Below are 15,114 nucleotides of genomic sequence, written 5' to 3'. Positions count from 1 at the left end.
TCCCTCTCTCTCTCCCCCCCCCCCCCTGTCTCTGCTCCTCCCTTGCGCGTCCTATCTCAAAATAAATAAACTTTAACCAAAGCTTTTTTAAATAAAAGGACATGTATTTGACTAACACTCATCAACCGGTGGCATCTCGATAGACCTCTCCTAGGTTGATGACAAGACAATTGCCAAGTGCAGGCCTTACTAGGGGCTGCGAACATATGAAAAGGTGCTAGGGATCCTGCCAAAGTAGGTTGATCTTCTTAATTAATGCATTTCGAACGCTAAAGCTCCTTATGTTGATCTCTTATGGCCCCTGTCGCATGCTACTGTAGCCAGAGACATGGGACAAATACTGTAAGGCCCCTTGTACTGGACCTCATCCCATCCATACTAAGGGTCTACCCAACACCAGCCAGTTTCCTTTAACACCCATGTTTCTGCTCATTCAAGTGCCCAGAGAAGGCAGAGGGGATGCTGAAGCTACCCCAGGAGGGTAACTTCCATATACTAACCTCTATGTGGATCTACTGTATGGCCTCATATACAAACCTCATCATACAGTCTAGGTGCTCATGACCTAATATCAAGAGAAAAGTCAGGACAAAACGCAGCATAATCAGTTATGATGCTAATTTGCATCTACCTGCACAAAACACGATGAGGTAGGGCCAACGCTGACATAGACACAATGAGTGTTAGGGACCTGGGGTAATTTTTTTCAATAGACACTGCTCAATTTTGAGCACCCAAATCATTCAGTGACCTTTTATAGCCAGAAAAATACTATACCTTCATGTATCCAAACATTACTTTATTTCCCTTTATTCTATTCATTTAACTTAATTGCTGGAAGTTTCCATGCATTTTTCTGTGGTCTACAAATGGTCTACAGTGAGCACTGATACTTCAGGAGAAAAAAAAAACATTTTCTTCAAACACCACCAAAGCACTTCTTGTATTGTTCATAAAAATGATTTTTTTTCCTATCAAGTATACCTTTCAAATTATTGCAATTTGAAAGGTATGGAGAGGTATGAAAAAAATATAAATAAATTGCCCACAATCCCACCACTAAACGAGAGCAACAATGGTTTATCAAATTACCTCTTTTTCCCCATGAAGATATGCATCACATGCTTGAGATTATACCGTATTTGTACCCTGTTCTCAGGTAACACTGTAAGGTTAATGTTTCCTATGTGATTAAAGATTCTTCAGAAACATCACCTGTGGGGCACCTGGGTGGCTCAGTCGGTTATGCGTCCACCTTTGGCTCCGGTAATGATCGTGCAGTTCATGAGTTCAAGCCCCACATCCGGCTCTGTGCTCACGGCTCAGAGCCTGGAGCCTGCTTTGCATTCGGTTGTCGCTGTCTCTCTCTGCCCCTCCCCCACTCACGCCCGCACGTGCTCTCTTTCTCTCAAAAATAAATATTAAAAAATTTTTTTAAAAAAGAAACATCGCTTTGTAACAACTGCGTATACATGACACCGTACGGACAGGTCACAATCGTTATGGGACCCTTAGACCGATTTCCTGTTTTTCATTATTATAGGTAATGCTGTGATGAACGCCCTTGTACATCATTCTGCACGCAGACCTTTCTATCCCTGAGATAGATATCTACACGTGGAATTAGTAAATCAAAGGCTGGGAATGCATTCGAAACTTCTGACAGACTGACCTCCAGAAAAGGTGTGCCCACGTGGCACTCCACCTGAGTCACACGTCTGAGTCCTATTTATTCCGAGAGTTTCGATGGCTTTGCTAGTTCTTTCAATCTTTCAAGCGAAGGGGGGGGGGGGGGGACGGAGACGGGAAGGGACAATAAACAAGAAAGGCCTGACCGGCTTCAGAATTCTCCCAGTCAATCAGTCGGGAGTCAGTGCTAGATCAAATACGCCCCTTTCTTTGCCTGGACAGACAGCCGCCCGCAAGAGGGTGGGCAGAGAGGCACAACAGCGTTCTAAACTCCCAGGCTCAGAGTGCAATGAACCAACAAAGTAGATAAAAGCAGTTCAGCTGAAGCTCTTCCATTTATTTACTTGCCTCCAAACAGATCAGCTGCTTCTTGCTGCTGCCGTGACTTCTAAAGAAGTCAAAGCTAACAGCAGAGGCCCTCGGCGAAAGCGCCCCGGGCGGAGGGATCCTTGGAAGCTGCACAAGTATTTGCAACCCGCCCAGAGCGCCAATGCTACGGCCACGCCACGATTGGTCACACTTCAGATAACAACTCAAAAGGCAGAAAACCTTTGTCAATACAGAAATGTGTGTGTTTTGTCTGAGCTCTTGATTTGATTACAGTAAAGCTGGCAGTGGCTCTTTTTCATCAAGTTTCACAGAGAGATTATAAAAGAGTTAGCAAAAATGCCGGGCATTTTAGTCTCCTCCGCATGGAAGGAAAAGAAAATAGAATCGTAAAGGAAAGGGGAGTGGGGCTTCCCGACGAAATCAAAGACCATTACTATTATGATCTGGAAAAGAGCGCTACATTTGCAGGATGGCCAGAAGGCCTCGGGTCTCTCTCTGTAGTTTTGTGGCTGTGAAATGCTGTCCACTGCACTGTGGCAGAAGTTTGAAAAGGCAACACATTTCTTAAAAAGGCCTTAACGGATGAAATCTGAGGTGAGGATGAAAAAGCGACCCTAGGTTGTATGTACGTTAGACATTTCTTTGACACATTTATTTTGAGGATATTTAAGACTTTAAACAAATGTTACTATTTGAGAGGGAGAGAGAGAGACAGAGAGAGAACGTGGGGGAGGGGCCAAGAGAGAGGGAGACACAGCATCTGAACCAGGCTCCAGGCTCTGAGCTGTCAGCACAGAACCCGATGCGGGGCTTGAACCCACGGACAGCGAGACCATGACCTGAGCTGAAGTCGGAGGCTCAACCAACTGAGCCACCCAGGTGCCCAAGACTTTTTTTTTTTTTTTTAACGTAAAAACCTCCCAGGGGGCCTTTGGTTAAAGTCAATATGGATGTGCAAAGGAAAATAATAAAACCATGCAGCTGAAAAAATAAAGTCAGAGGTCAGGGCAATTCCGGAAATTTCAGTTTGGCTAATGGCCATGAAGCTGGGTTGGACGTATCTGCCTTTTAAGGTGAGCGGCCAGCTTCCTCCCACCGAGGTCACCGCTTTCGTGGGCATGTGAATTCTAATGCCATCAACTCCCTGCACCTCCACGCTGGTTATCCAACTGGCCTAATGAAGTGGATGGCCAGTATGAAGTCTGGGAAATTTCCAGTCAGTGATTAAAACACAGATTTGGCTAAATCTGCAGAGTGCGACATGTCCTGCCTTTGTGAAATGATAGAAAACAAGGGGGCGTGAGGGCTTAAGGAAAGGGTGGCCACTTTGATTTGCACTTGGCCCATGCAGATAGATGGGACAGACAATTATTTCTTTTATGTGCGTTTTAAGCTAATTCAGAAAATTTCTACTATTATTCGAGTTAACAAGCTTCAGGCTCAAGGGAGGGTTTTCAAAGACCTGCGGAGAGTAGTGGAGTTAAGAAATCATAGCGGGAAAATAGAGGGTACCAGACAGGCGGCTAATTAACATCTTGTAAGACCTTTCACTAAAGCAGCTGGTCTAGTCACATGTTTAGAAGATACACAGAATTTTTAGAATTGAAAGGGTCTTTAGAGAGCATCCAGCTCAACCCCCTCATTTTATGGATGGGAAAACTGAGACCCAGCAAATGTCAGAACCAGGCTGACAATTCAGTGTGCTGTCTCCCAAAGTTACTCCATTTGCTCCCTAAAATGATGAATCAACAGAGTTTTCGCGATGGGCTAGCATCAGACAACCTATCTCCTTAAGATTTCTTCAACATGCAAACCAAACCGTTTGATTCGGGAAGTTAGGCAAAAATATACTCGCATACTTGTTAACATCAGTTTTACTACGTGATTCAGAGATATACTGAACACGGCAGCTCTAATCTTCTTAATCTATTTGGGTTGCTTGAACCATGCTTCTTTTAAAAACAACTAGTCTCTCACAAAACACGACATTTTGGGGTGGGCCTTTATGTTGTGGTCCCAAAACACGGATTACGCCCCACTTCTATTATTTCTATTCCTCTGCCTGGCAATTCTTTCAAAGCCCCCTGAACTGCGCATGTGATTAGCATATTCATGAGACAAACGATTCAGCTATGTTAATTAGCAGTTCTCCTTAAAAAAAAAAAAAAAAAAAAATCCCAGAACTCGCCAAGAGGGGGAGCAGCCAGCTCTGTCACCATCGCTTCCCGGCTCTAGGTGTCTAGCCGAACATCGTAAGTTAAAGAGTGGACAGAGAAGATTACAGTGTGGAAAAATAAAGAGGTGAGACCTTAGACTCAGATGTGCAGGTTTAAAATGTGAGAAATCCGAGAATTCTGTGGGGGAGATGCACTGCCTGAACGTGTACCTCTGTACTTCACTCGAGCCTGAGAACACACACCTGCACACAGTTGACAACTTAAAACAGGATTTACAGGGGCGCTTGGGTGGCTCCGTCTGTTAAGCGACCGACTCTTGATTTTGGCTCAGGTCGTGTCACGGTCCTTGGGATCGAGCCCCATGTTGGGCTGTGCACTGACAGCGTGGTGCCTGCTTCAGATTTTCTCTCTCTCTCTCTCTCTCTTTCACACACACACACACACACACACACACACACACTAAATTCTCTAAACTCTAAAAAATGAATTTACAGACTGTATAATATCTTCAGATGGGCAAACAACAGAAAACTAAACGTGCAGAACAAAAGAAAAGCCTTTAGGGATGAGGGAACTGACTTCGAAACACCACATTTGGCACCTGAACTCTGGAGCTTCTCAAGGCGGAATGATGGAAACTTGGGGTAATGGGATGGTCTCTGGTTAATGAAGGCTAATCCCCTAAAAAGCCTACAAATCTTGTTTTTGTTGAAAAGTTTATAACAAGCAATTGTTCCTGTCTTAGAAGTGGGTATCTCATAAACAAGACTAAAGGTTTTAAGTTGCCTGTGCTCGGGGTCACCACTTTAATTTTTTTTATGTTTGTTTATTTTTCAGAGACAGAGAGGGAGAGAGAGAGCGGGGCAGGGGCAGAGAGAGAGAGAGAGAGAGAGAGAGAGAGAGAGAGAGGGGCACAGAATCCGAAGCAGGCTCCAGGCTCTGAGCGGTCAGCACAGGGCCCGATGCGGGGCTCGAACTCCTGAACCACGAGATCATGGCCTGAGCCGAAGTCGGACACTTAACTGACTGAGCCACCCAGGCGCCCCTAAATTTATACCATAAGCTTGGAAATAGCAAAAGATGCTCCTTTGAAGTTGCTTGACCTTGTACGTTCCCATGTGTCCCTTTTCTATTTCCTCAGGACTCACCCTCAGCCTTCTTTATACCACCTTGCAGCCCCATCATGGTTCTCCAGCTGCCATCCTGCTGCTCGGTCCAACCTTCTCTCTTCCATTCACCCCAAGAACCTCGGGCTTGTCCTTTACAATGGCTTGGACAATTCTTTGAGCAAAGCACCCTGCCCTTGGATTTCTGAGCATCAAGACAACCTCTATACGATTTTACTCACCATCATCTTTAGGCCTGAGGAGTGTTAGCAGCTCCTAACGGCCATCCTTAAAAATCAGTCAACAAACACAGCACACCCACGTGAGGCTTATGGTTTGTTGGATAGCAGTCAACTGACGTTTTACCATACAAAAGCATTTCATTATCTCAGAAAACCCAAATTGGAGGAAATAGGCAACATATCCCAGACCTGTTCTGATCACCAGACCAAACACATTTCAACTACTATTCCCTCAAAAGAAATTTAATCTATTCTCACTACCTTTATTGTCTATGCCATAGTTGAAGTTAGAAGAAACGAACTAGAGTTTCATAATCATTTTCATGACCAGTTTTGAAACTGATACAGTATTATTAAAACATTTATTGAATGTGAAACCTGGTAGGGAAGGGCAAGAGAAACTTTTCTCTGTAATTTTTTTTAATGTTTTTATTTATTTTTGAGACAGAGAGAGACAGAGCATGAGCAGCGGAGGGGCAGAGAGAGAGGGAGACACAGACTCTGAAGCAGGCTCCAGTCTCTGAGCTGTCGGCACAGAGCCCGACGCGGGGCTCTCGAACTCACAGACTGTGAGATCATGACCTGAGCCGAAGTCGGACGCTTAACCGACTGAGCCACCCAGGCGCCCGTTTTCTCTGTAATTTTTGAAAAAACTTCTATTAACACTTACTGGTGGTGTTTCTCTGTGTGGCTTCTTAAAAACTACACGTTGGAATCATATGAGTAATGCCACAAAACCATGGGGAGCGAGAAGGGGAAAGAATAGCTAAACCAGCAGGCCTGGAGGCGAGAGAGGTCACTAACGTCTGTGGCCTCATACCAGGAAGAGACAGGTCTAACAGGAAATGGGGCAACTTGGGGGTGGCGGAACTTGAAAACTGCTTTATCTCCAACTCCATCATGCTGCCAACAGGTTAGTGTTTGTAAAGAGCAGGACTTTTTCCTTCTAAATGACATGATAAAACCCCAAGGGGTCATTTTTTTTGGTATCAGCAGCTCAAGTTTTCAAAGATGGCTATCTGATTATCTTTCTAGGTATTGTCCTCAACGTTAAAGAAAATGCTTGGGTTACTGTGTTGAATGAGAAATGCCATAGTCAAGCAAATACCAGTCTTTCTAATAATTAATAATAATTTATATAAAAATAAATATAATAATTAATATAAATAATTTGTATAATAATAATAATAATAATTAGACCACCAATATAGACAGAGGTGGTCTAATAATGTCTTTTGATATCAACACCCATCTCTGCGTGGTATTAGCACGTTGTTAAGTACTCTTTATAGTTACAACATGCGCAGTGAGTGGGGTGTTGACTAATAAACAGGAAAGAGATATAAAAACATTTGTATCCAGGGGCACCCGGGTGGCTCAGTCAGTTAAGCGTCCGACTTCGGCTCAGGTCATGATCTCACGGTTTGTGAGTTCGAGCCCCGCGTCGGGCTCTGTGCTGACAGCTCGGAGCCTGGAGCCTACTTTGGATCCTGTGTCTCCTTCTCTCTCTGCCCCTCCCTAACTTGTGCTCTCTCTCTCAAAAAATAAACAAATGTAAAAAAAAATTAAAAAAAAAAATTTCTATCCATCCAGGAAAAAGGAGGACATAAAATTAAGACTGAACTCAATTTTGCACAGCAACTGTTGATAAAATGGGCACAAAAAATGGTATGCTATGTAGGGAAAACTTCAGTTCAACTACATTACAAATTAAATATGCTCTCATGGTCTAGCCTGAGAACCCAACACTTATTAAATCGGTTATAAGTTTCAAATAACAAATCTCGAAGCCAACATTTGAAATACAACCTGTTCTTTAGCTGGGGACTGCCTTATCAGCTATATAAATCTAATTTCATCCAACTTCTCACCATGGTAACAAGCCCTTTGCAGAAATACTCAAAGACATTTCACATCTCGAAAATTTGCCTTGTACTTCTTCACCACACATAATGTCAAGAAAAGCACGCTTCAAAGGTACTATGTAATTAGAATGGCCTTTAAAACAGGCACAAAGAAAACCATTCCTATGAAACTTAAACCTACTTCATAATAATCTTCAGACTGAGTACAGAGCACCAGAGAAAAGAATCCTGAGGGGTTTGGGATCCCACACTCCCTGGGTTTTAAAGTCTGTTATCGGTAGCGTTGCCTCCGATATGATTGAAGCGTCTCTCATTTGGACCCTATTGGCTAGTTGTTCACTATTAAAAGAAAGTGCGCCTATGAGCTTATGTTTGGCACAGGGGACCGAAATGGGTTTGGTCATGGCTTTACGTGGACAGACCACACCAAAGTGCCAGCTGAGAGACGAGGCCCAGCTTAACAGCAATTATAAATATAGTAGCTACTTCTGGGTCATCGCTGCATGGAAACCCAAGAGCTGAGTTTTAATCCTATCTGTGTACCACAGGGCTTCTAGGAACTCTAGTGGTCTCTGAGGAATCTAATTGGAAATCCAGCATCTGCAGAATCTCTCTGGTTATGGTAAGTTTTCAGACGCCTGCTTTTTATTAGGGAGGTTTTTTTGTTTTGTTTTTTTTTAAAGTAACTTGCGTCAACAACACTATTTTGCGTTCACCCAAGAAAATAAATGAAAGCCTTTCAATTAAACTACGCTAATCTCTTTTTTTGTCTCCTTGTGACCATATTTCCATAATGCCTACCATACAGATTCTAGAGCATCCAGAAGGGCGCTAGCAATGACACTGGAAGACTAACTCGCCCCTAGGATCCAACAAGGAGAGTGTCTTCGGAGAAGGCAGGGGAGCTCTGAAAAAGCAATTGGACAAACTGAACTGTCACCTCTAAAATGTGACTCGAATAAAAGGTAAAGACCAATCCAAGAGCAAAGCACGTCGATGCTTACTTGGACCAGACTTCCAAAACCTACCATCAAACTTCTTGTAACGGGAAGCAAAGATGGCTTGCAAACGATTGCACTGTTCGCTGACCACACTTTTGAAATCATCTTTACTTTGCAGGCTGTATTTCTCCTCCATCTCCTGAGAGCAGCAGGTATAACCCTGAGGACAGATCTTCAAATGATCACCTGGAAGATAAAACGTAAGACAATCAAGCTCCATTATCATTCATCAAGGCCAAGAGGGAAGAGTTTGGCTCAAGTGCACACTCTCTGCTTCATTTCCACCCGTGAGGTTCCTGCAAAGGCCTAGGCATCATGTGTATCTGAAAAGTTTTACGAAACTAAAAACATAGAGGGGGGGCGGTGGCTGGCTGGCTCAATGGATAGAGCATGCGACTCTTGATCTCAGGGTTGAGTTCAAGCCCCACGTTGGGGGTAGAGTTTGCTTAAAGAAAAAAAAAAAAAACTAAAAACATCCGTTCTGTTATGGGAAGGCGAAAATAATAAAGCCACCGACAAAAGACAAAAACTTTTGATTCAGGAACATTGCTACACTACAGGAAAATCGGTGCTGCCAATAAACATTATCGTTCAATATCACCAAAGTCTTTTTTTTAATACATATAAACTATTCAAGATTCTATGAGGCATAAGTTTTTCTAGCTTTTCTGAGTTTACATTCCAAGAGGGGGTACCTTAAGGAAGAATGATTTCTAAAATACATGACAGCCGAAAACTCAGCAAATACACCAGCGGTAGTTATACTGAGGAGAAGCAGAGGGATAAGTGGATCTCAAGGGGTTGTCGACCAAGAGGAAATAATGCGAGTTCACACTGGATAATTTCAGGCTATGGTAAGTCACAAAGGGTAATGGCAGGTGATCTTCAAACTTCAGGTTTTCTTGTCCGGCACCCTCTATGCAGTTGTTAGACACTGTGTGACCTTATGATACTGGGATGTGTAGCCACTCATCCCAATATAGACTAATGGCATCTGATAAATATAATCTTTATGTAGTGATGTAGCCCTGAGAGTCAAGAGAAATGTCAAAGACGCCATCACTCCACAGCAGCTCAGACACACAGAGTATCTCCGCCCCCCCCCCAAACCAACTAGGTTCTGCTTGTGGTTCGGACTGGACGGTGTGGAGGGCTTTTTATGTTTATTTATTTTATGAGAGAGGGAGAGAGCACACGTGCCGGTGAGGAGCAGAGAGAGATGGGGAGAGAGAGAATCCCAAGCAGGCTCTGCATCATCAGTGTGGAGCCCGATGTAGGGACCATTTGTAACTCTGAGATCATGACCTCAGTCAAAAATCAAGAGTTGGACACTTAACTGAATGAGCCACTCAGGTACCCCTGGAGGGCTTTTTTTTTTTTAATAGACCCCAAAGTTCACCCACACCTTGTTCCTTCGGCCACAGAACAAAAATGTGCTTTGCAGAGACCATAGCTCTTCCTCCTAATGACCAAGAGATGCGGTGTCATTGAAAACTAAACCCAAACAGGTACCACCCCTTGAGTTGCTCCACAAATCGGTGTGATCGAATTTTTACAGAGGTTTACAAGGATTCACTGCCACTGTTCCTTCTGCTATTGCTGTCCATGTTCCATGTAAGATGAGGGGTCTGGAAAAAAAATCAAGATCTCAGGAACTCAGGAACTGAGTATATTGAAGACATATGCACTTGTCAATGGTAAGTGTGTACAATAAATAAAGGGCCATAGAATGATGAGCAGATCAAACAAGTAACGGGAAATGAACCGGACCGTGAGCTGGCCATTGCTGCTTCTTGGCTGCGTGTGCTTAGAAGTTAAGTCTTCACCTAAGACAGATGCCAATGTGGCCTCGGGGAGGTGGCGGATTTCAGATAAAATGGAGTTAAGGAACTTAATTTGACTAAACTAGGACTGTCAACTGCACGTATGCAAACAATTACATGATCATATATATTCCTGATCATTCTTCCTTCCTGGCAATTAACAAGCAGGGAGAATGTTACTGCCACACAAAAAGGGGTGTGTGGTATTAAAAGACTATTTAATAGAGAAGGCGGAAGGGAAACAGTCTTCAAACAGCTTCCTCATCCAGAAACTGCTAAAAGTTCCTTTTGGCATTTTTGAAACCCTTGGTCAACAGATAAATCTAACAAAAAATGTGTGTGTTGCAGGGGTGGGGGGGGGTTGTGTATAAGAGTTTAGAAGCTTAGATCTCATTAGTCGAAGAAGAAGGTTGCTAAGGCTCAGTTTTCTGCAAACACCTTTGTTACAACCAAAAACAAAACTCCCTCTTTGCTGGCTTAACAAGTTCACAGCAGGCCTTTGGTGCTGAGACACATAATTAACAGAGAGATAGCCAGTGGTCTCCAGGTTTCAGGGTTGAGGATTTCCCCCCAATATAGTCCCAACGTGTGAAATAATATGAAGAACCCCAACTAGTACAGTACTTGCTGTGGTCGCATTAAGTAATCCATCACACTTACACCCCACATAGAAAATTAATTGGAATGCTCAGAATGAGAACTTAAGACACGCAGGGCTATATAAATGAATTATAATAAGGGAGCAGCTACTCTTTAAGACTGTCACAGGCTAAAATTCATCACACGCTGGTTTTCAAATGCATGCAAAGAGTCCATTGGGGTATGCACTGCATTTCCGAGGCAAAACAATTCATGAGTTTGGAAAACAATCTATGTTCACCGAATCTTAACAGTGTTCACATATATAATAAACAAAGGGGCCACTTATTGGAGGCCATCAAAATAAGCTGCTAAGTCCAAGGAAAACTACTCCTTTTTCCCAGCCCCAATGCAAGCAGGCAGGCAGGCGCGCGCGCGCGCACACACACACACACACACACACACACACACACACACACACACACACCCGAAGCCAGAAAATTCAAAGAGACAGCAGGAAAGAATAATTTTCTACATTTAGGAAGGTGCTAGACATTGAGGGGTTTAAACTGACCCACAGGAATTTTGCATTGAGGAGACACCTTTCAAAAATGGGTAACAGCAATGAAAGTTACCAGCAACCTGCTGAATGCACGCAGCACCGTTTCCACAGATACATGTATACACTGGCACATCTAAAAGGCCCAGAGTGGCCCATGTACTCTGCCCATTTCACAGCCACCAGGGGCCCTCAGCAGGACTTTACGGAGACCTGTCTACAACGGAACACTGCAATACATATTTGTTCTGGCAATACCTAATAAGGAGTCCACTTTCATTTTAGAGAGGTCTTTCCAGGAAGACTTGGTCTAACAGTAAAAGGCTTGCCTTGGGTCAAGGGTGACAACAGGATGGATACTTGGCTAATGATCCTGCTGGCAAAGTGGTCTTGCCCTCTGTTGCAAAGCAGCCCCTCCAACAGGCCACTTATTCTGTCGGCATTTCTAAACAGCATTGCTTGAAAACGTAACGTGACGTTCTCGCGCAAAGCCCTGCATGAGACACACGCAGTCCAACCCATACCTGGTGAATTAAATCCCAAGCTCAGTGCCATGACCAGTTCCTGCTGATGAGAAGTACGAGGAGGAAAAGGTGGGGGCAGTCTGGGTGCATTTGAAAACGGAATCAGAGCTCGACATTCTGGTCAGAACTTGACCGATGCATTTGATTTTTAAAACCTGCATACTTCTGGGGGCGCCTGGTCAGCTTAGTCGGAAGAGCATGCGACTCTTGATCTCTGGGTCCTCAGTCTGGGCCCCATGTTGGGCGGGGAGATTGCTTAAATAAATACTTTAAAAAAAAAAGTGCATATTTCTACTTTAAGTGCCCAAAATGGTTCCTATTAAAAACCAGAGCACACGTATTATTTCAGAGACGTCGTTTGTCTGAGACATTCCTAAAATGCTGTGTCTGGATGAGAAACGCCTTTTCTTTCTGGAGATCTCCTTTCTAAACCTGGTGATCCCTTTCTCATTTAAGAAAGACGGAGCAACGCTCTCCTTGGGCCGAGAGAGCCGAGCACAGGGACAACAGGATCCAGTATGGGGCAGGCAGACAGCCACTGCAGGGAGGGGGGAGTGCTGAGCACGTGCCTTTTTTTCAAAGGGCCCTGGGTATTTCTGATACATACAATTCCATAAGAATTTTTACTTGAGGGGCTCCTGAGTGGCCCAGTCGGTCCAACATCTGATTTCGGCTCAGGTCACGATCTTGCAGTTTGTGAGTTCGAGTCCTGTCAGTGCAGAGCCTGCTTTGGATCCTCTGTCTCCCTCCTCTCTGCCCCTCCCCAGCTCATGCTCTCTCGCTCTCTCTCGCTCTCTCCCAAAAAGGGATAAACATCTTTAAAAAAGAATACATTAAAAAAAGAATTATTACGTGAAAGGCTCAAGCAGTAGAACTACAGATGAGCTATGAATAGCTGTGAACCAGTTAATTGTAGTTTCCTCTCTTTCCCTAACTCAGCTTCCTCCGTCCATGACCCTTGGCTGCAGGTAGGGTTTTCTCCACGTATCTCTTCTGGTCCCTTAAAACTCCCCTGGCTGCTTTCGCTCCTTTCCTCTCCCCGTACTGTTCTTTGTTGCTCTACCCCGTATCTTCTGACTGCGCAGAATATGAACCTGAAGAGGGTTTTTGTTATATTTGTTGTACTTGTTTCAAGTTCCCTGTTCTTCATTTAAAAAGCAGGTAAGTTGAATGCTTTATGCTTTTCTAAGGAAGCACCTAAATTAAGTTGCTTTTTGTACACGGCCCTTGATTAGTTTTTTTCTTTGTGGGTCAGTGGCCTTCTAAAGAAAACAGGTCCCCTAGCCCTGTCCTTGGAGGCTTGGATGAGATTCAACGAAGCGTGCTTTTTAAAGCTTAACTCTATGTCATTAAAAACAAAACAAAACAAAAAAAATCACTCAAAAGAGCCAAACGTTTTTCAATCACACCAGCTCTATGTAATTTCTCTTTAGTCTCGATATCAATGCCTTAGTTTTCGAAGCTGAACAAAGACAATCACAATAAATTACTGCTCAGTCCTGCCGAGCATGTATTGGCTCCTTTTTGGAAGCGCTTCAAATCAATGGTTAAAGAAGTAGGCGCTGCACATGAGGCATCTAGCCCGTGCTTTAAGGGGACTCTGTGGCGAACAATCTGTGGAAGTGTGCTTTCTCGTTTTCCCTCATCGACCTTCCCCTCGCCAAAGGCTGGCTCTGATGTACAAACGGGGTGCGGCTCACGTCAGTGGATTTCGGCTGCTCCTACCCACCTTCCCGTAGAAAATGTTACACGTGGCGGTTAGTTCTCAGGCCAGCTCTCTGCTTATTTACTATCAACTTGACTATTTTTAGCTACATCTTACAACCACTTTCTAGGTCTTTCTCGGAAAATGCCTTTCGAAGTCCAACTAGATGCCAAGGAAACGTCTCTCCAGTGCTCATATATCCGGGCGGAACGCTGATAAAAGAATACCTGTAGTCACCACTAAGGTGTTAGCTTTCTGCACCTGCAGGAGATAAAGTGAGTCTCTCGTAATTAGTCCCCCAGAGTTCGAAAAGGAGGGAACAGCAGCCAGAAACCTTTAAGGGACACAGTGGCAGAGAACCCAGGCTTGCCTACACCAGCATGATTTGTAGGGCAGACATCCTCTGCACCCCAACGGATTTTACCAATAAAACAACCAAATGCTCTCAGTAAATAATAGACACACAAACTGCACCCTAAGGGGAAGGGCTGGCCGCCTTGAGAAGAACAGACTGGAAGGCCCTTTGCAAACTGCAAATGTAAGAGACTAGATAATCTTACATTGGTCTTTCCTGCAGAAACCGAGTGCCTCGCTTGGGTTTTGATGAAAACTTAGCGCTTTACAAGGAGGGGTTTTTAGGAAGTGAATGTAAAAGGTTCCAAATATTTAACACTATTTGCACCTTTCATTCTGCGAGGCTAATGGTAGTCTAGGGATAAGAAGACTGATGTGGGGATTTCAGGAACTGGGTTTGAGTCCCAGCTGACATGATCCACTGTAGGCTCTTGGGAAGGCTCTTGAGCCTTAAAAAGCCCTTTGTAAACAAGGAAGCATTATGTCAATGTAAAAAGTGCCATGATCGGGGGACCTGGGTGGCTCAGTCGGTTGAGCATCTGACTTCTGCTCAGGTCATGATCTCGCAGTTCTTGAGTTTGAGCCCCACACTGGGCTCTCTGCTGTCAGCGTGGAGCCCACTTCAGAGCCTCCGTCCCCCTCTCTATCTGCCCCTCCCCTGCTTGCGTTCTCTTTCAAAACTAAACTTTTTTTTTTTAAGTGCAACAATGAAACAGAAAGGAAGAACATCAATTATGCCCTGATAAGCCACCGAAGTTCTCCACGAAGAGACTTTTCTGACCACTTGTATTAGCTGAGGGACAGGGGCCAGGAGGGCAAGCACCCTGTCTCCTCTGGCTAGATCAGGAAAATTTCTTATTCCAGCCTGGATTTTAGGGGAGTAAAGATGGCCAGAAAGGAGGTATTGAATGGCATGCATAAGTGACGGTTTAGTGATGACAACGAAGCACAGACCTCCTAAGGGCCATCAAAAGCAAAGTCCTGGGAGCTAAAGGAGGCCTGATGATGAAATAAAATGTATCCCGGATGGGATCCCGGAAGAAAAGAAAATGATACTGGGGGAGAACTAAGGAAATCACACAAAAACTTGCAGGTGAAGGTTTAGAGCAGTAGTGATTTTATTTTATTTTGTTTTATTTTATTTTTATTTATTAATTTTT

At 44.0% G+C, this 15,114-nt stretch overlaps 1 protein-coding gene across 1 annotated transcript in view; it reads right to left on the bottom strand.

The window, feature by feature from the left end:
• The window catches only part of GPC4 (glypican 4), a 111,034-nt gene that overhangs the window by 29,512 nt on the left and 66,408 nt on the right, over positions 1–15,114 (bottom strand). Inside the window, exon 2 of the mRNA XM_040468142.1 lies at positions 8,438–8,596. Coding sequence (XP_040324076.1) covers positions 8,438–8,596 — 159 coding nt within the window. The remainder of the gene's footprint in view (positions 1–8,437; positions 8,597–15,114) is intronic.

The sequence above is a fragment of the Herpailurus yagouaroundi genome, unplaced genomic scaffold, assembly GCF_014898765.1.
Source record: "Herpailurus yagouaroundi ecotype Mexico unplaced genomic scaffold, PumYag 67681, whole genome shotgun sequence".
In the NCBI taxonomy this organism is placed as follows: Eukaryota; Metazoa; Chordata; class Mammalia; order Carnivora; family Felidae; genus Herpailurus; species Herpailurus yagouaroundi.
Note: the sequence above shows the minus strand (reverse complement) of the source record. Positions and strands in the feature narration are given on the sequence as shown.